This window comes from Myiozetetes cayanensis, unplaced genomic scaffold, assembly GCF_022539395.1.
Source record: "Myiozetetes cayanensis isolate MyiCay16 unplaced genomic scaffold, myiCay2020 scf19, whole genome shotgun sequence".
In the NCBI taxonomy this organism is placed as follows: Eukaryota; Metazoa; Chordata; class Aves; order Passeriformes; family Tyrannidae; genus Myiozetetes; species Myiozetetes cayanensis.
Window position 1 is genome coordinate 4452413 of NW_026087400.1, and position 19045 is coordinate 4471457.

Sequence of the window (19045 nt, forward strand, 5' to 3'; positions counted from 1 at the left end):
AACCCAGGGATGTAAGCACAGACCTGATGGGGTTGCTCACTTACATTCCATTTTGCTAACAGGCAGCAGGAATTAAATGGAGATTAATTAAACTTTTTTTTTTTTTTTTTTTTAATCTCCTCCTTCCTGCTTCCTCTTGCTCTTTGCTGTTTCTAGGGAAGACTGAAAAAAATGTGCTAGAGAGGAAGCTCAGCTCTGAGCATCCTTTCATGAATTCAGAATACGGCTCCCGTGGGACTGCAGGGAAAGGCCCTCTAATTATGGGGAATGTCCTGTGAGGCCGGGTTACACAACCAGGGTGGAGAGCTCCTCCTGCTCTGGTTTAGCAGCAGGCTGGTGATGCTGTAACTCCCAATACTACCTGGCTATCACCCATTCATCGCTTTTTTGTCGCTGCCGGTGTCCTCAGCGCACGGCACAGACCACTCGCGGGGCTCTGGGCCAAGGAGGAGGTGGGAAGGAGCGTGCAGGATCGCAAAAGGGCCATTTGATATTTACAGTGCCCGGTGACATAATTCCCAGACAGCCCGAGCGTATCTGGGAGCCGGCTGACGAGTGGCGGGGGGAGATTTGGCTCCGGTGCCGCCGAGTGAAGGTGACTCCTTCCCCGCTCTGGCGGGAGCAGGATGCCCTGGTGGGGGATTCGTGCTGCGGCGTCTGCCGCTGGGTCAGGAGCCAAGCTACCGTCCGGGAAAGGGATTTAGGACTGTTGCAATTTCCCTGAGCTGTTGAGGGGGGGGAGGACAAACACCTTAGCTGTGGTGTTGGGCATACCCTGGTGTCACATTCCGGAGGATGCTGCTCCTGCCGGCTCCCGGGTGGCTTTGTGCTGTCATCTAAGATGCTGTGTTGGCTCTGGTCCATGGGGAGCCTTGGTTGCTGGTGTGCTTTGCAGTGGTTTTGTGCCAGGCTTTTTTTCTACTCCAGAAGGATTTATGGGTTGCTTGAGCTGTGCCTGGGCTTAATCTCAGCTGTGCCCCTGTGTGCAGGGGGGAATCATTACCTTCTTTTCAAGTTTGGGAGCTGAGGTACGGAGGAATTCAGTGACACAGGATGCCTGCAGCATGAAATCCAGCATCCCTGCTCCCCAGGCTGTAACCCTAGCCTGTCCCTCCTCCAGCTGCAATAACCATTTCCCATACAGACAGCATGTATCCTTGTCCCATCAGGCCTTCCTAGGCTTTGAATTATTAAATATTGTCTCTGATCTCCATTATAAAGGTTGTTAAAGCACAGTTACTTATCAGAATAGAAAATGCTGATTTTGGCTTTATCTGCTTGTGGGATTTACAACAAATAAGAAGAGTTAAAAAAAAAAAAAAGGGGGGGGGTGGCTGGAAGTGTTCAAGGCCAGGTTGGAAAGAGCTTGGAGCAACCTGGTCTAATGAGTGGCATTCCTACCCATGGCAGGAGGGTTGGAATGAGATGATCTTTAAGGTCCCTTCTGACCCAAACCATTCCGTGGTTCTATGGGGTAAAAAAATCATGAGAAACTGAAGTCATAGGTAAACAAAGAGAAGTAACATCTTCCCAGTACCCACGTGATCAGTGGTTTTGTCTTCTGTTTAACACAAAATCCCATGCAAATTCATTAGTGTTAATAGGCTGAAAAGTGTTTGCAGCTGTGACTTCCGTGATGCCCAATTACAGATTGTGCTCTGGGAGAGCCCCTTCCCACACCCCCACCTCCTCCTCCTCCTCCTCCTCCCTCAGCTGGCAGAGACCCCGGCAAACCAGCCTTCAAGAGCAAGGGCTGCACCTTTGGCTCAGAGGGAGCAAGGAGGAGGTGCAGATGCAGAGCAGGAGACCCAGAGCCAGCTGCAGACTCCAGGCAGCTGCTTTATCGTGGTTTCTGGGAGCCTGCAGTCCTGGCTGCGGATTGCCGTAATTCCCAAGGTCAGATCCGTGCTCACTGCTTGTAAGGAGTCGGGTGGTACCTGCTGCTTTGCAGGAGGCTGTGTTTGAGCAGCAGGAACCCTGGTCCTGCTGTTGGTTATTCCCTCGCTGCAGCAGTGTCCTGCCCCACAGCTGAGCACGTCTCTGTATGTTTGAGTGGAACTGCTTGATGTGACCCAGGCAGGTGATCAGTCCCCTGTATTTGGTTGAGAGGGGTTGAGAGTGAGCTGGGAACTGGATGCAGCGTCTCACTGTTGTCAGGCTGGATCTGATTCCCTCTGGACCTCATGGAGAGGCATCATCTCCTTCTCCTGTTCCCAGGTTAAGCTGCAGCAGCTCTCCCAGGCAGGAGTACAGCACGATGCCGCAGGGCTGGGGGAGCTGCTGGGGCACTTGGAGTGTGCCTGAGAGAAGGGGGTTAAAAGCAGGTTTTTACAAGCCTTTGCCTGCCATTTTAAATGGGAAGGATGTTTCCCTGGCAACGAGATGGATGCTTCCCAGCAGAGCATATGGCTTACATCGACTTTGATTTACCAGCGTGTTGAAATGGCAGCTAGATAATTTCTTTTCAGCTTTAATGTGTCCATGCCCTGTGTCCCTGTTCCTTAGGAGTTTTTAAAGGGTCCAGACCTGCAGCACTGCCCCTGCTGCCATCTCAGGGCTGGAGCTGGTGGGGCCCCATGTCAGGGCTGGGTCTGGGGACCCACCTTTGCAAAGAGGGACCTGCACAGAGGTCCTGAGCATAACCTGAAGCAAAGAACTGCAGGGTGGGCAGGAAAATCTTCCCTGCCTCTGCTGCCTTTCACCAGCCAAACAGCTCCTCCTCCTCCTCAGAGAATATAATCCACATCCCTCTCTTCCTATTCTCCTCCCTGCCTTAAATCATTTTTAGATGTTTTCCACCTTTCACCACACAATCATCTGCCTCCTGCAGCTTGCTATTTATTGTTGTGTTTACTGGCACAGGGAAATAAGTAGAGGGAACAAACCTGTCATTTGCTGTGCGGGGGAACTTGGGGGAGCTGGTTTCTGGGAGCTCGTGGCTTTCCCAGCCTGGCTGCCGTGTGCCAACCCCGCCGAGCTCACATGGCAGCCTCCTCCAAGGGGAAAAAGCAGAGGAAAAGAGGTTCTTCTCCTCTTTGCTGCCTTTCACTGGCTCTCCATCCTTTGGCAAATTTGATGAAAACTGGCCAAGGGGTCCAAATATTAGGTAGAGACAGGGAGGCAGCGAGACAGGACAATCGTGTGAGTCTCATCTATTGCCTTAGAGGTTTATTCACCACCTAATTGGTGCTGGTCTGAGCCTGATCCCCATCTGCCAGTGTCTTGGTGGTTCATAGCCATGAGCAGCAGTGAGGGACAGGCATGGGTTTTGGGAATTGGTTGGGTAATGTAGCCGTAAATGAAATTAAAAGGTTGTGCTTACCGGCGAACTGCTACACTGCAGGGACACCCATCATTCCTCCCCTCTTCCACTGATGGAGGTCTTGGGGGAGCTATGGATGAGGCAATGTCACCTTCTTTGCAAGTATCCAGGTGAGCAAAAATGCCCTGAACTACACATGCTGAACCCTGCTTGCAACAAGCCCCCCAAACCTTCCCAGTTCAAATGAGGCTCCTTCACTAACTTGAGGTAACCTTTATTTCATCCAGTAGCTTCATGGCTTTCCTCCACTTTCTGGGGTGTTAAGATCTCTGGGAAGCCTCTCCCTCTGCAAAGGGTTCTTGGTGATGGGGATCTGCCCCCCAGAGCCACCTCAGCACTTGGGCTGAGCTGTGCTTACCTGCTCTCCCATCCACACTGGCATTGCAGTGTCACAAGCTCCCATCCACCCTGTCCCAATGTTTGGGGCTTTTGGGTTAAGCCGGGGAAGAAGTGAGAGGTGATAGAAGTGATTAATTGCCCTGTGGTGCTAGGGATTAATTTATCAGGTGCAAAGAGAGGCTGTGCCCTGGCAAAGCTGGCACTGTCTGTGCAGATGTCACGAGCTGGCTGTTCTCTGCCTCGAGCCAACAAGATGCTGACATGGGTGGTGGCAGGAGGATGTCCCCATCACTTACAGGGAGCAGTGCCTGGGCCGTGTGGACAGGCAGCCCAGAGGAGCTGCCCAGGGTGAAGGGATGCAGAACAAACTTGGATCTCCAGACAGCTCAGCATTAAAAAGGCAGTGCTCTTTAGCCCTAAAAAACTGCTGAACCAGCCAGTTATGCCGCAGGGAAGGGAGAGCATCACACCAGCTGCCAGTCAACTTCACCACTAACAGAACTATTTTGGGTATCCCAGGAGCTGTAACTCTGAATTCAAAGTCCTTTTCCACCAATTTCCCCCTCCATCAGCAAAGTTTCCCTGAGCAGTAGCCAGATTAGCCCCATCACTTACAGGGAGCAGAGGGCTGGTGGCCCAGGTGCTGCTCCTGGCACAAGCATTCCCATCCCAAGAGGAGCAGCTTCACAGACATGGAAAGCATCATCTGCCATGGAGGATCATACTGTCCTACCAATGTGGGAAGGGATGCAGAGCTCCAAAACCAGCCACTGGCCTTTTATTTCTTGTTGTTGGACCTAATCCTGCATTTTCCCTTGTGCCAGACTCAGGTGTTTCTCAGGCATCGCAGGGTTTGGACACAGCTGAGCCGGAGCCTCTCTTGTGGCATTGCAGCCCCTTTGGATTTCAGGGTGTTATTCCTATTTTGCACTGGTGTAAATGGGAGGGAACACAGTCCTGCTGATTGCAGCATTCTCATTATTCCTCTGGGTATGTTTTTCTACCCATCTTGGGGGTCATCAATTTCTGGGGACTAAAATCAAAACTTTGGGAACAAACTCTCCTGGGTCTCGGCTGTGAGCTCCTTCCTGATCACTAGTGGAATAAGAGAGGTAAAACTAAACAGATGTTGAAATTGCCAACTCTTAGCATATTGTACAGACAGTTTGCAAACACTTCTTTCTTTCCTCCAAGTCTCGGTAAATTAAACAAACTGGTGAGCAAATTAGATCAGCAGGGCTTTTGTAATACTTGTGTTTTTTGCTTCTGTGTTACCCACTGACTCTGAGAAACCACTTTCTTGTCTTCTAATTACTGAGGGATGAAGCTGGGGATGGACCCTGGGAAATGTCTTGGACATCCAAGTTCCTTCACCATTGCCAATATCTCTTGTCATTCTCCTTTGTCGTTGCTGGGAGGGAGCCCGAGAACACAGCTCTGGGGTCCTGCCTTTACAGAAGCACAAACCATGGGCTGAGGTGTGGGAAAACTGAGGTTTTTAAGGGCAGCATGGTAGGATTTTGAGCCATTTAGTTGCCTGCTGTGGGTGTGGGACAGTTAATGCATCTGCTGAGAGCTGCCAAGCCTCTGTGCTGGCAGCTGCCTGCAGAGGCTGTCGGTGACGATGCTCATTTCTGAGGGGCTGTAGTTCTTGGAGCTGCAGAACTAGTGCAAAGTCAGAGATGGGGAAGCGAAGCTGAAGGAGCTCAGGGAGATGGAGCTTGTCCTTCGTGGGCAGGAAACCTCAGGCTCCAGCTGAATTACTGCTTCTGGGACAGACCTTTGAAAAGCCAGCTACTATTCCTGTCTGCCACGGGAACCAGCCCTGCACGATTTAAGACAATCTTCCTATCTGCAATTAGACCAGAGCCTATTTTTGTATAGCCCATTCCCTCGAGGAATGTTTAGATGAGATGCAGCATTACATTTTATGGGGACATCTTGCTTTTAACCCAGTTTTAGAGCTCAGTTAAGTCAGGTCAAGTGACTTGCCCAGGTCAGTCAGAGCAGCTTGACCTCAGCCAGAGAAATTTTGATTCCTGCATGCTCCAACCATGCAGTGTTTCCTTGAGTTCTGAAATTTATTTTTCTTGAGGTGTTGCAGAAAGGCAGGGCTTAAGAAACAGAAATAACTTGATCTTCAGACAGAGATAAAGGTTAGATTAGGAAGGTTTGTATTCCTGTACTCACTGGCAGTGATACCTCACAGGTGGGGAGAAAGCAGAGGCTCTTTGGGGGAATACCTTGTGGGATGAAACAGAGGCAGAGCTCAGATTTCAATCTGAATAATACGGGTATTGCATGAGACAGCAACTTTCCCTCACATTAAAATCGATGAACATGCTCTGAATAAATGCCTGCACAGATGTTTTAAGAATTACTCAAATGTCCAATATTTTACACTCTTAATTTACCTCCCAATGCACTTTAATTGCACCGTGGGCTTTAGGATCCTCTCCTCTCATGGGCCATTCCTGCAGCTGCATCAATATGTTTCTCCCCACCAAATTATTTGAAAGAAAACCTCAGCCCAGCAGCACTGAATCCCAGCAGGAACAGACTCTTCTGGCAGGTGCACAGGCTTGATTAATACTTTGGGTTTTCCTCCAGACATCTGGCTCCTCTGAGGCTGCGTGTGCAGGGTGAGCAGAATACGCAGACAAGCATTTCCAAGTGATTCATTCTGGATGAGGACAAAGAGGAACATTGGAGCTAGAAGTTTGTATGCAGTCATTATTATTAATAAGGCTTTTATTCAGAGTAAGTTAAATTATTAGAGCCAGCCTGTAAAAAAAAAAAAAAAAAAAAGGCAATTCCTTACAGTTAACTCTTTTCCCACTGTAAGAGTTCCAGTCTTGATCTCTGTTCCCTGGTATTTCTAGATGCCTTTTGTTCTTTGGGGCTTCAGTCCAGAAAAGCTCTTAAGCTCACTCCTGCTTTTAAGTGTGAAGATGCACAATCCTTTGCTGGACTAGGGACAGATTATGTCATGCAAAACCCATTTATGCTCAAATTCCTGCATTTCGTGGGTTTGGACCAAGGCTCTGGCTCTGGGCACTGGGTACAGATGATGATGATGATGATGCTTCTGCTCTCTGACTGCTATGAGCAAGAACAAAAGGCTGGAGGAGCTCTTGGAGTGGAAACTCATTTTAGAAGTGGTGGATGTTGAAGGAGGAAATATATGTGAACCTATTCTGCTCTTGTTTCTTAGAAATGTGCTGCCTAAATAGAAGGAAGGCAGGAGAAGAGGTTTTCTTGTGACTTAGTTGTTCAGGCATCACCTGTGTGCACTGAGAAGGCACAGGAGCTGGTAATGTTGTCCCAGACAGGCCTTTGATCATGATTTATTAAAAAGTTTATAAACCATGACAGTCCCTGCCTTGGAGCCAGCCGGTGTTTTGACCATAACCCATGTTTCCTGCCCACCTGGATGCTCAGGGATCCTCCAGACTCATCCAAGGAGCATGACTGTGGGAGAGAGAATGGAGCTGGGCATGGCCAAACCTGCAGGGAGACACTCTCAGGAGGAATTTTTGGAAAGGAGACCATTTATTAAGGCACAGGACCAAAAGGCAGGACTCCCCACTTCTATTTTCAGCTCTTGCAGTGACAGAATTTGCCTTGGGAAATGATTTTGGCTCAGACTGAGGGATGTGGAAACCTGAGGGATGTGGAAACCCGGAGTGAGGCGTTTAGGCTTGTGCTTAGCCTTGTAAATGAACAGCCAGGTTGCAAGTCACTGCAGGATTGCTTACACGAATAAAGATGATAGATGCTCCTGGCTAAGGGTAGGTGCCATATGACAGTTTTTTATCCCTGGTAAAGCCATGGCTTTCTCAGAGTTCTGCTTTTGATTCAGCGGAGGTTTAAACTGAGCTGTAAATACTCCCATTCCAATTTTGAGGCTCTCTGAGCACTAAAAGGCATTTTCCAGTCTCTGTTTCTCTTTGATAGGGATGTTCTTTCACCTTCACTTATTGTCATTGCTGCATTTTCCCGGCCTTTGATTTCCATTGAAGTTTCAGGTACTGGAACTGCAGCGTTTTACAGAGACCGCAGCAAATGGATTGTTGGGAGTGCAGATGGATTGCCTGTAAGGATGTTGGTTTTATTTCAGCACAATCACCAATGCCTTTTTTACATCCCCAAAGTAATTTTCATCATGCATCTCTTGAAAGCCTGTAGTAAACTGCTCTTCCCTTTACAGCTTTGCTCCTTCTAATTAAACAAATAGTTAACGTCCCAGTTCCAGGGAAAGCAAAGTGGGCAACAGTTAAAAAGTTAAAAGTAACAAGCTTTTGTCACCTCCTTGTGTTGTATCCATCTCCATCACATCCAGGAATCCAGTTGCTAATTAGTGGTGCTCCACCAGAGGAACCCCTGCATTTCTGAGTGTCAGTGAACGTTATTTGAATATGAGTATTTCAGGAATAGATTCAGAAGTCTTTTTAAATTCTTATGTAAATGGGTGTGTAGATTCCAAGGGGGTTTCTTTTGGAAGTCAAATTAGATGATTAACCTGAGAAGCTTTATGATGATTCCATCATGTGCTTTCACTGAGGGAAAAAAAGAGAGAAGGACAATCTTTCCTGTTTCATGCCGTTTTAAGTATTCCTTTTTCCAAGGGGGAGCTCAGTCATTTCTTTTTCTGTTGCCAACCTGAAGCACAGTGGATATGAAATACGGATATGCAGATTTTGTGCTGGGATTTATAAACTGTAATAAGAAGCTTGCACGGGTGTTTTAAGTCAACATAACCTTTGGATGTAAAGTCAGACTTTGCAGGTCTTTGGATTTATTGGTATTAGCAGCAGTGAGATTTGCACAGCTGAGTCTTGGCTGAGCTTGAAGGTCTCAGCAACAGGCATGGGGGATGCCAGAGCAGCAGAAGGTACTGGATGCCCGTAGGAATGGGTGGTGGGTGAGAAGATGCAGTGACATGAGGTGTCCTTCTCCAGGAGGCTGGAGACAGCTTTCTCCCTGCCATCGCTCTGCAGAGGAGACATCAGTCCCAAACTACCAGCTGCTGTTTGCATCTAGCCCGGGATCTGGGAGAGGTTGGTGTCAGCTCCAGTCATGCAGCATGTAGGACCCAGCTCCTGTATGCTCAGGAGGAGGATATTGTCTTCTCCAAAGCTCTAAGCAGAATTGGCATCTTTAATGTAAAAATCATTAGGCGGGACCTAATTAATGTTCCTTATTACACATTAACATTTCCCAGAGTCAGGCTGCAGACGTAATTTGCTTTCATTAGATGTGTAGCTTTAAAAATTAGATTCATCCCGATATCTACACTATCTATTGGCTTGTTTCCCTTTCCTTAACTATCCATTATTATCTGAAGCCCTTTCCTGATCTGTCTGGATAGATTAGGTGGAATGAAAGCAGAGTCCAGCTTCCTGTTCCCCACTGCCCTCCCTCTTTGGGAGCTCAGAGGATACACACAGTCTCCAATGTGGACATACCTGTTAGCTTGCTTCTTCCACTCCTCTATCCACAGAGGTTCTGTAGATCCCTCAAAGCCTCCTAGGAGCCATACAGACCCCAACCCCTTGAGTTCAGTTCCCTTGCAGAAAGGTTTCATTCTCTGAGTCTCCTTTTTTCAGCCTCCCAAAGATTTGTGGACCACAGGGTCAAGCAGAGCAGCTGTGCATCAGTGTGGAGCTATTTTGGGATGCTGATGCAGCTCACCCTGTGGTGAGCCAGAGCCTTCATCCCTTGCTGGCAGGACCATTCCTTACCTGAGGGCTGGGAGAGGGGGGTTCCTTGCTCATCAGGACTGAGACAGGGGAAGGTTTTTGTCCATGTGGGATTTGGCCATGGAGCTCCCATGCTTCTCTGAATGAGCTGGTGCATTCCCTGTGGCCTCCCATGCTCGGCAGTGCAGTAATTAATGCTGGCCCTGAAAGCGTGATCTGCATCAGGTCTCCCTGGCAATGGGAGCCCTGGGGAGCCCAGAGCTGAAATTACAGCAGCCCTGAGCTGGCCCTGGGGAAATGAGGAGGGTGGAGAGGCCGGGGATGAGGCTGCAGTGATGTGCTGGGGAGGGGAAGAAGTGGCACCGACATGTCCGGCTGCCCCAGCTCTCCCCATAACCCTGGTTTGCACAATCCATCCTTGGGATGTGGGGTGATAAAGAATAAATGCAGCTCACATTCTGCTTCTTTAATCTGGAAATCTAGGATTTCTTTTCCCTTGATCCCTTTCCATTTTCTTTTTGTTTTGTTTTCTTTTTTTTCTCTTCTCTTTCTTCTCTCATTGATTATTCATTTGTTTCTCACTTCAACACAGAAGTTTGCAGCAGAATCTGGGCCACCCCAGGAGTGGGGCTGCCTGACCCAGTTGCAGCTCCTTTCCTCCTGGGGTGCAGAGCTCTGCTCTCCCTGCAACAGTGCAGGCAGCAGCAGGGGTCTGTCTCCAGCTCCTAGGGCCTGGTCCAGGCAACTCAGAGGATGTTGGGATGGATGGAGTCCACCTGACTGCAGGGCAGGTTGTGGCAGGATTGTTTATGGCAAGGGTGTTGAATAAACAGCTTGGGGAGAGAAGATGTTTAAGTGAGACCTAGAGAAGATGTTAAGGGACATCATGGGTCAGTTTGAAAGGAAAGTTTTCTTACTCTCTTGAGGGTTTTTTGAGTAACTGGGTACCAAATCTGGTGTGAGAAGAGAAAATTTGCAGTGACGGATCAAGTAATTATCCTTATCTGCTCTGTGCTGAATTCATCTTTATGGCTGACAAAGCTCAGCCCTGGCTGAGATGGCTCTGAAGGTCCCTTACCTCCAGCAGTCCCTCACATCATCACCACATTTCAGCCTGTGGTTCAAATAAATACTGCAGATCTCCCCATTTTTACTTTTTGCTGCGACATTAATGGTCACTGCAAAGCCACAGGCACGACCTGGTGGTGTGAAACTCCTTTTCTTTATTCACCGGAAAGGAACAGCCCCCACCAGCAGAACCAAACCTTATAAATATTCAAAACTCAGTTTGTAGGAATGTGAGACAAAGTCAGACAGATGAATTATTTAATGCTCTTAAAGAATGCAGCTTTTAGTTTCTCCTTGCACTGGCCTACTTTATTCTATTAGTAAATCGATCTCTAGTAAATTAATTTCCCTCCTTTTCTTGGAGCAAGCAGTGGGCATGGGTGGAAGCCTCCATCCTTGAGCAGGTGCCAGGGCACCTCTGTAGCTGCAGACTGAGGTGCTGAGTGTTGGAAGAGAGTTGAGCTCCTGTCATTCATCCGGTGCCCTTTGATTTGCATTAGAACATCCAGCACTCAGGAGAAGCACAGAGCACTGATGGGGACAGGTTGTGAGTGACAGGTTGGTGTGGCACTCCTGAGGCTGCTTTTGGGAGGCTGCCCATGGATGTAGATGTCAATGAGACCTGGGTGCGTGCTGGGCTTTGAGAATCTCACCTATTTATTTCGTGGCAAATAAGAGACTGAGAGTGCTGATATCAAAACTGGTTCCCCCCCCAGCTCATAGCAGGATGAGGCTCCTTTTGTCCCTGCAGGGGTGGGACACAGGCCACTTCAGGTCCCTCCCCAGTGGCAGGGATGTCTCTGGTTTCGTGGTACCAACAACTCCAAGATCACATTCCCTAGGACTGGATCAAACCCTTACTGTGTCATGTGGCTGGCCACAAAAAAGCAGAGTGACAACTACCAACCTCCCACTGATGCTACAACAAACCCAAAAAAAAGTCACCAGCTTTTACAGGCAGTGAGGAGTTAATGTGAAGTACCTGCCTAAGGAAGGAACATTAAATCCACCCAAAAATGTCCTACCCTGACAAGAAATGTAGTCCCACTGCTGAGTGAGCTTTTGTGGATGTAAATGCATAAGTAGAGCATCAGTGGAGCTCTTTATGGGTTCATGCTCAGCCTGTGCTCCTGCTCCTCAGCCCGTCTGCTCCCATTTATCCCAGTTAGAAATGTTCCTGTTCATTTGGATGCTTGTTGAAAGCAGAAAGACCTGACAATTCCTTAGGGAAATGATGTCAGAGGTGATCAGAGCTGTCAACTGTGAGGGGAATTAGATTGGCACTGGCCAAACTGGGAGCACTCCAGTGGGTGTGTCCACACATAACCCTTTCAATTAGTAAAACTGGCCTCTTCACTCACCCTGTTTACATGGTGTGGTAGCAGCAGCGCAGTAAATACTCATAGAGAAATATGTCCAAAATTGCTCTCTGGACTACTTTGATGAGTATGAAAAATTCCTGCCCTGAAGACTGACATTCTCTCTCTCTCTCTTTATTTTTTTTTTTTTTTTATTTTAAATATTTGTGTTATGTAGTTTTCTACTAGTTTTCTCCTGCCTGGTGCTGTCTGTCTTCTCGACCATCGATGAGTACCAGAACAGCTCAGAAGGGGCCCTTTACATCCTGGTAAGTGGGGGCCAACAGTGAGGTATTAAAACAAAATCAAAACCACACAAAAACCTGAGATTAGGGGATGTTAAAGGCAAGGATTTAAGCTGTCACTTATGAGAGGGGGACCACTACAACTTGTGGGTAAGAAATGTGAAAAGGAGAAATCTGTATCAGGAATAAACTAAAAATATTTTGAAGGATTCTTTAAAGTCATTCTTCCCAGACTTTTTTTTCCCCTGCATTTATCTTCAATTTCAAAACACAGTAGCAAGACTGATTCCAGCTGAAAGCTCCCAGAATTTAAAGCTGTGGACACTCTGCGTCGGGAGCAGTCAGAGGAGCTGCCTCCTCTCCCACACTATCACATCCCTGCAACTGTTTGATCCATCATGAAGCTGCAGAGTTTTGTTCCTGAAATAGCCCGGCATCCCTCACACTGACAGTGTGGCTTCTGCCACCAAGAGCCAGCTGAGATCCTGCCACCACGGCAGCGGTGCAGGGCTGCCAGATTCACACATCTTCTTTCCTTTTGTCTGTCTTCCTCTTCCCCAGTCCCTGCCCTACATCGACATCAAAAGGTGCTGCAGACTAATTAGGGCTTCATCAGGTTTGACACACGAGAAAGATGAGAAAAGTGCTGCTAGTAAAGAACTTGGAGGGAAGGGAACGTGCACAGGATATTTGGATGGTGATGGAAAGAGCTCGAGTGGCCTTGAGGGATGGAGAATCTACACCCCCCTGCACCAGATAGCCCAGCACCCACAGGCAACCAGAGACAGTGTAAAACTCTAGTTCATGGCTACAATGTGCAGGACCTCTCCCCACCCCAGGGAGGGTGAGGGAAGGCACAAAAGCAGAGATGTGATGATCCTGCAAGCCTGGTCTCTCTGAACAGCGCAGACAGCTTGGTGATGTATTGTCTGAGGTGTATTTACCTGAGGTCATGTGTTTGTCCTTGATTCTAAGGCAGGCTCTCCTCCATCCATCCTTCTTTCCTGACTAGCAGTGTTGTCTCCCTGTCAGGAAATCGTCACCATCGTGGTGTTTGGGGTGGAATACTTCGTGAGGATCTGGGCAGCCGGCTGCTGCTGCCGATACCGGGGCTGGAGGGGAAGGTTAAAATTTGCCCGCAAACCTTTCTGCGTCATCGGTAAGACCTCCCTCCCTACATGAGATTACTCCAAACCACCATGTCCATTGCAAGCACTTGCTTGCACGGGGCTCCGGTGTCTTGCATGCATTTTGGGGGTTGATCTTCAGCTGCTTCGTGATCAGGAAAAAGCACAAAGGCAGAAGTCCTAATCCATGGATGTGTTGTTTGTTATTCATCACAGTGCACTCCCTGTTTTCTGCCAACCTGGGAGCCATCCCAGTGCTCTGTGTGCCTCTGTCATTATTGACAGCTGCCCAGAAAGGGAGTTTAGCCAGGAGAAGCTGAGCACAGGAACTGGGATCCTGCAGTCCTGTGTGCAACCTCCGCACCGAACTGTTCACAAGTCACCGAAGCTCGGTGTGTCACTTTGCCTTCCCTGGTGCTGATGAGCCGACTCACGAGGGAGTTATGAGACTTAATTAATTCTTGTTTGTAAAGCACTCAGTGAGTCTCTTGTGAGAGGGGCCATCTGGGCACAGCAGTGATTTTTTTTTCTGGGATAAGAAATGGGCAGATAAGAAATGCCCTTTGCTATGGAAGCTGCTTTCAACTGTCCAGGAGCTGGCAATGGTCATATCCTGCATATGCAGGATTTTAGCTTATTCCACAGAAAAGGACTCCTATAAAATTTGTATAGAAAATTAGGGAAGATGGAGGTTTACAGAATCCCTGTGTGTACAGAGAGAAAGGCTTTTTTCTTAGACTTTGTCCATGAGCACCTTAGGACTGCTATGGAGGACCTAGACATTTTCATTCCCGGTTTAGATGGTGTAATTCCCAGCTTTGTGTAACAGGCAGCTATGGCTGATAAAAAAAAAAGGCCATGCATTTTGCAAGGATTTAACCCAGTTTAGCAGTGTTAACACTGAATCATATCAAAATTCAGACTTTGCAGTATTTGACACATTTTTTATGGATGATGAGCGCGGAGAAGGAAACCAGGATATTCCACAAGGTGTGTAGTGGCTCCTTTCATCCAGCTAAAGATTAGTGCTATATCCTTGCAGAACAAAATACAAGTGACCAGGAGATCGTTCTCATGCCCAGCCTTCTGCTGCCCAAGGCAGTGGGAATTCCATCCCCTTTAGTAGTGATCCAGCAGCGCTTCTTCAGCTCTTGCTGCTCTCTGTTCCTGCAGACATCATGGTGCTGATCGCATCCATCGCCGTGCTGGCAGCGGGGTCCCAAGGGAATGTCTTTGCCACCTCAGCACTCAGGAGCTTGAGGTTCCTGCAGATCCTGCGCATGATCCGCATGGACCGGCGGGGCGGCACCTGGAAGCTCCTGGGCTCTGTGGTCTACGCACACAGCAAGGTGAGCTCATCCCAGGCAGGGACATTGCATTGCTCCTTGTGTTCCCTCCCCCACAGAGACACTGCTTTGGTTCAGTTCTCCATCCCAAAGCTCTCCCAGGCCTGAGGAGGTTGGAAAGACACCGTAGGTAACTCGGGGAGGGATGCAGAGTCAGAAACAATGGAGCACCTTGATCAGTCAAGGAGAGAAGGGAGAGAGGGATTCCAGTAAAAGAACTGATCCCTGGTATAAGGTGATCAGTTTGGGAAGAGCTTGTGATAATTTTTTGTTTACTGCTTCTGAATTTGTGAATTTAACATTTCTCCTCTTTCCTGCACTTTTTTCCTCTGAAAAGCTTAGTCACCATAGCCAGAACTATCATAAGGAATTTGTGAGTCTCATTTGTCCACCTTTGTATTAACCTAATCCAAAAATAATCAATTCCGTGAATTCTGAGTTAAAAATTCCCTGCAATTGGGGTAAATTGCATCCAGACCCCAACTTTGCAGCTCCTCCTCCATTAAGTAGAAGCCCTAAAGATTTGGGGATTCTTATTTCAGTTCTAACTATGTGAACTGGGGAAATGGTAGAGTATTTTAAGTCTCAGTTCCACATCTTGCAATAATGGAGCTATTAACACTCCCTTCTCCATTTGCTGTATGTGTTTAGCTGTTGGGGTCTTCAGGACAGGGATTGCCCCGTGTGCTTGGCACAGCCACCACCCCATGGTCCCATCTCAAAAAAGTGTCATTACTGACCTTCAACCAAAGCCCCCAAACCTAAACCAAATGCAGGGAAAGCTCAGATCCAGCCGCAATCAAGTAAGTCACTGTTTGGAGATGCACACCAGGATTGCAATTATTCTCTTCTTTCCTTTAATGATCTCGCAGGAGCTGATTACTGCGTGGTATATTGGCTTCCTGTGCCTCATTCTGGCCTCTTTCCTGGTATACTTGGCCGAGAAAGGAGAAAATGAGCACTTTGATACATACGCAGATGCACTTTGGTGGGGTCTGGTAAGTAATTTTCATAGAACAGCTGCTGGTTATTAAAATAAAATGTCCATTAACCCTCCATCTTCTATCACTTACGTGAGGTATCGACTTATAGAGTGCTTAGTTAACATTTTTATTAAATGGCTTTGGGCTGCTCCATTTAGCTCTTTTTCTTATATAAACCTCATAGAAAACGTTAAAGGATCACATTTCTGCATTAGCTGGAGCTGCAGGGAAACGGGGAACTCATGTGCTCCCAGCTGTGGGATTCAGCTCTGTCGTGACAGTGGAGGCAGGTCAGACAGAGACCCCACACTGCGGGGTGCTTTGATCATTGTTTTGACAAGTATTGCTGCCCTTTAATTATTTAAATTGCACTTGGGCAAGGCGCTGTTAAACACGCAGGAATAAAGTTTATAAAATTAATAGGTTTCTAAATACCAGACAGACTCCAGCGGGGCGAGCACTCCCCTTCACATCTCTGCTGACAGAGGAGGAAAGGGCAGTACTTTTGGTTTGCTCTGTGCGTGCGTGTGCATGTGAATTATTGGATTACTCGATTAGCAAAGAGAGAATTAATGACGTTCTAATCTTCTTGCGTTATTGTTCTTCTGCTCCATCACTAGTTTGGCCTTGATTACAAAGCATGTAATGAAAATCCCCGATCTGATCAAATCCCAATAACAGGCTTGGGGAGGAATCGGCTGATCAAGCAGCTCCTCCGTTCCAACAAAGGGAAAAAAGCAGTAAATTGCTTTTCAAGCCCCTTAGTTATGACAAAAAAATAAAAACAAAGCCCAATTTGACATAACCAGAAATTAAACAATGAGGAAAAAGTGACAGCCCAGATTAGAGCTCAGTCTGGGCAGCACCACTGGCAGATTTATCCCTCCTGCTTCCCAGGCTCTGTGGGCCTTCAGCAGAGGATTACTGCTCTGCATTTTGGGATGTAGAGATGCACCAGACTGTTTTGCTACTGAGAAGCTCAGAAAAAAAAATGAATGTCATTAAAATAAATAGTTTCTGTCATTGTCCAACTCATGGTTCCAGTACAGACAGATGTTAAGAGATGGGATAAATCAAATTTCAGGTTCATAAACTCATCCCTTTGTTGATCTTGCTGCATCCAATCCTTGTAGTTGTCTGCAGAAATTATTAAAAAATTGTAAACCAACTTTGCAGTGTTTATGGAGAGAGCATTGCTCTGACTTTGTGTTTCAGTAAGAATGAGGCATGTAGATGCATTTTTTAACCACTTGGTCAAAATAGCATCTAATTGATAAGGCTTTTAGTGGGTCCAATTAAAAGGCGCTTTGGGATCATACTTCCATTTGTGAGTGATTTTCTTCTGAATGATATGCATATTTACAATGCCACATCAGTGTGGTGTCAGATCCTATCCCTGGGGCCAGCTCTGTCCATGGATGTTGTGGGACAGGAGCAACCTTCCATGTGTCACAGGGTCTTTTGGGATCAGAAGTCTCAAAGATGTTTCTAATTGGACCACGCCTCTCTGCCTTGCCCTGCCAGACCCAGGCTCTCCAAATCCTGTTGGAAGCCCTGAGGGAATACCCAGCATTTCCCACTGCTGATGTCTGTGGACTGAAGTGGGAAAAGGTGTCTTCTCCTGCAGTTTAACATTCAGGGGATTCTATCTCCAACAGAGAGATCAGAAAGATCTCTCAGATCTTTCCCCAGAAACACAGACAGCAACTTCCCAGCTCTCTTTTGCTGCATTGCAAAAATGCTGAGGAGGGGAAAAAACGTTCCTAAATGAGGTGGTATGAAGGAGCCGTAATTCATCCTCTCGGCCTAATAGTCTGTTTTTAAATAGGAAGGGAGACCAGCTAATAGGCACTGCTGGGAGGATTGGGAACAAGCAGAATCAGGTCTTTATGCATGCAAATAGCCCTGCCTGCTTTCCTGAGATGCTGAAAGGGAGTTTGGGGGAACGGTGCCGGTTTGCTTCCCCTGCCGAAGGCGCAACCCCATCTTCCGGGGGAGGTTCCGATCTGCCGCCAGCCTCTGCACCAGATGGCAGCTCTCTCTGTGACAGCAAAAGGCACAGAAAATGCTCCCAACTGGTGTGAAAACCCAGCACGTGAGCAGGGCGGGTGTCAGGGCATCTGCATCCTGCGGGGTTGCCCATCCCTGCTCGATGCTCCGGGTCCCTGAGCTGCACCTTGCCTCGGTCAGCTCAGAGCGCGCGGCGATCCCAGCTCCTCCGTGTCCCACTTGGGTGTTGCAGGAGTTTTGGCAGTGTTGTTTCAGTTTTAAGGCCGTCTGACCAAGGGCTGGGCACTCATCTCCTCCCTGCAGATCACTCTCACCACCATTGGCTACGGGGACAAGTACCCACAGACCTGGAACGGGCGGCTGCTGGCAGCGACCTTCACACTCATCGGCGTCTCCTTCTTCGCCCTCCCTGCCGTAAGTGGGAGGGTGCTGGGAGTGAGGTCTCACAGTGGGAGGGGGGCTGAGCTCACCTCTCCCTTACCCCCAGACCCTGGAGATGGTGGCACTGCAACAGCTGCATCCAGCAATGTGATGCACCCTCCTGGCTGCAATGGTCTGTGGCTTGAGAATCAACAAATTAGGGGGAAAAGGGCAAACCCTGTCTGAATAGCCACAGCTTGGGCACTTCGAGCAAACTTCGATGGAAATTCTAGATTTGGTTCTGCACAAATATTTATTGAAGCAATATAAAGCATTTTTTTCCCTCAAAGGGCTGTTCTTGGGGGTAATTAAGAAGGTAAATTTAGATTGGATATTAGGCAGAAATTCTTCCCTGTGAGGGTGGTGAGGCCCTGGCACAGGTTGCCCAGAGAAGCTGTGGCTGCCCCATCGAGGCCAGGTTGGACAGGGCTCTGAGCAACCCGGTCTAGTGGAAGGTGTCCCTTTCCATGGCAGGGGGGTGAATGAGATGAGTTTTAAGGTCCCTTCCAACCCAAACCAGTCTGTGATTCTATGATTGCATCATTTCAGCAAATCACTCATTTCAGAGCGCTGCACTGATCTGGATCCCTGTGGGGATAATTTGCTGAATGCCAACACTCTGGGATTATTTTGTATTTTAGCAGCTGGCTGGAGGTCGTTTGGGAAAATCTGCAATTCCAGTGGGTGCCAGCAAAGTCTGCTGCCCCTTGAAGGTGCCTGCCAAGGCTGCTGGGGTGGAGGCTCCTTCCTTTATGCTTGAAACAAAAAATGAGCCAGAAAAAAAACTTTGGAGAGAAAGCTGGCCAAAGCTTTCGAGTGAAAGCTGAGCTAAACCCCTGCTAACTGCAAATTGTTGTTCTCTTCCAGGGTATCTTGGGGTCGGGGTTTGCTCTGAAGGTTCAAGAGCAACATCGGCAAAAACACTTTGAGAAGAGGCGAAACCCGGCAGCGGGCCTGATCCAGGTGAGGATCACATCCAAGGAGCCTTGGGGTTACACTGTCCTGGTTCTGGGGGGCTTAATAGACTTTTAGAAGTTGGGGAGGAGACAGGCTGGTGAAAAATGGGGCCGTGTGTTTAAGGTGTGAGACAGCAGCTGGTGACTGGTTTTGTCTGGGAATAAATGC

At 48.0% G+C, this 19045-nt stretch overlaps 1 protein-coding gene across 17 annotated transcripts in view; it reads left to right on the top strand.

Moving 5' to 3' along the window:
- KCNQ2 (potassium voltage-gated channel subfamily Q member 2) overlaps positions 1-19045 on the top strand; it is a 74727-nt gene that overhangs the window by 11716 nt on the left and 43966 nt on the right. For all 17 annotated transcript variants that reach the window (XM_050313631.1, XM_050313643.1, XM_050313632.1 and 14 more), the window contains exons 2-7: positions 11968-12058; positions 13067-13193; positions 14335-14510; positions 15380-15505; positions 17804-17914; positions 18788-18883. In XM_050313631.1, coding sequence (XP_050169588.1) covers positions 11968-12058; positions 13067-13193; positions 14335-14510; positions 15380-15505; positions 17804-17914; positions 18788-18883 — 727 coding nt within the window. The remainder of the gene's footprint in view (positions 1-11967; positions 12059-13066; positions 13194-14334; positions 14511-15379; positions 15506-17803; positions 17915-18787; positions 18884-19045) is intronic.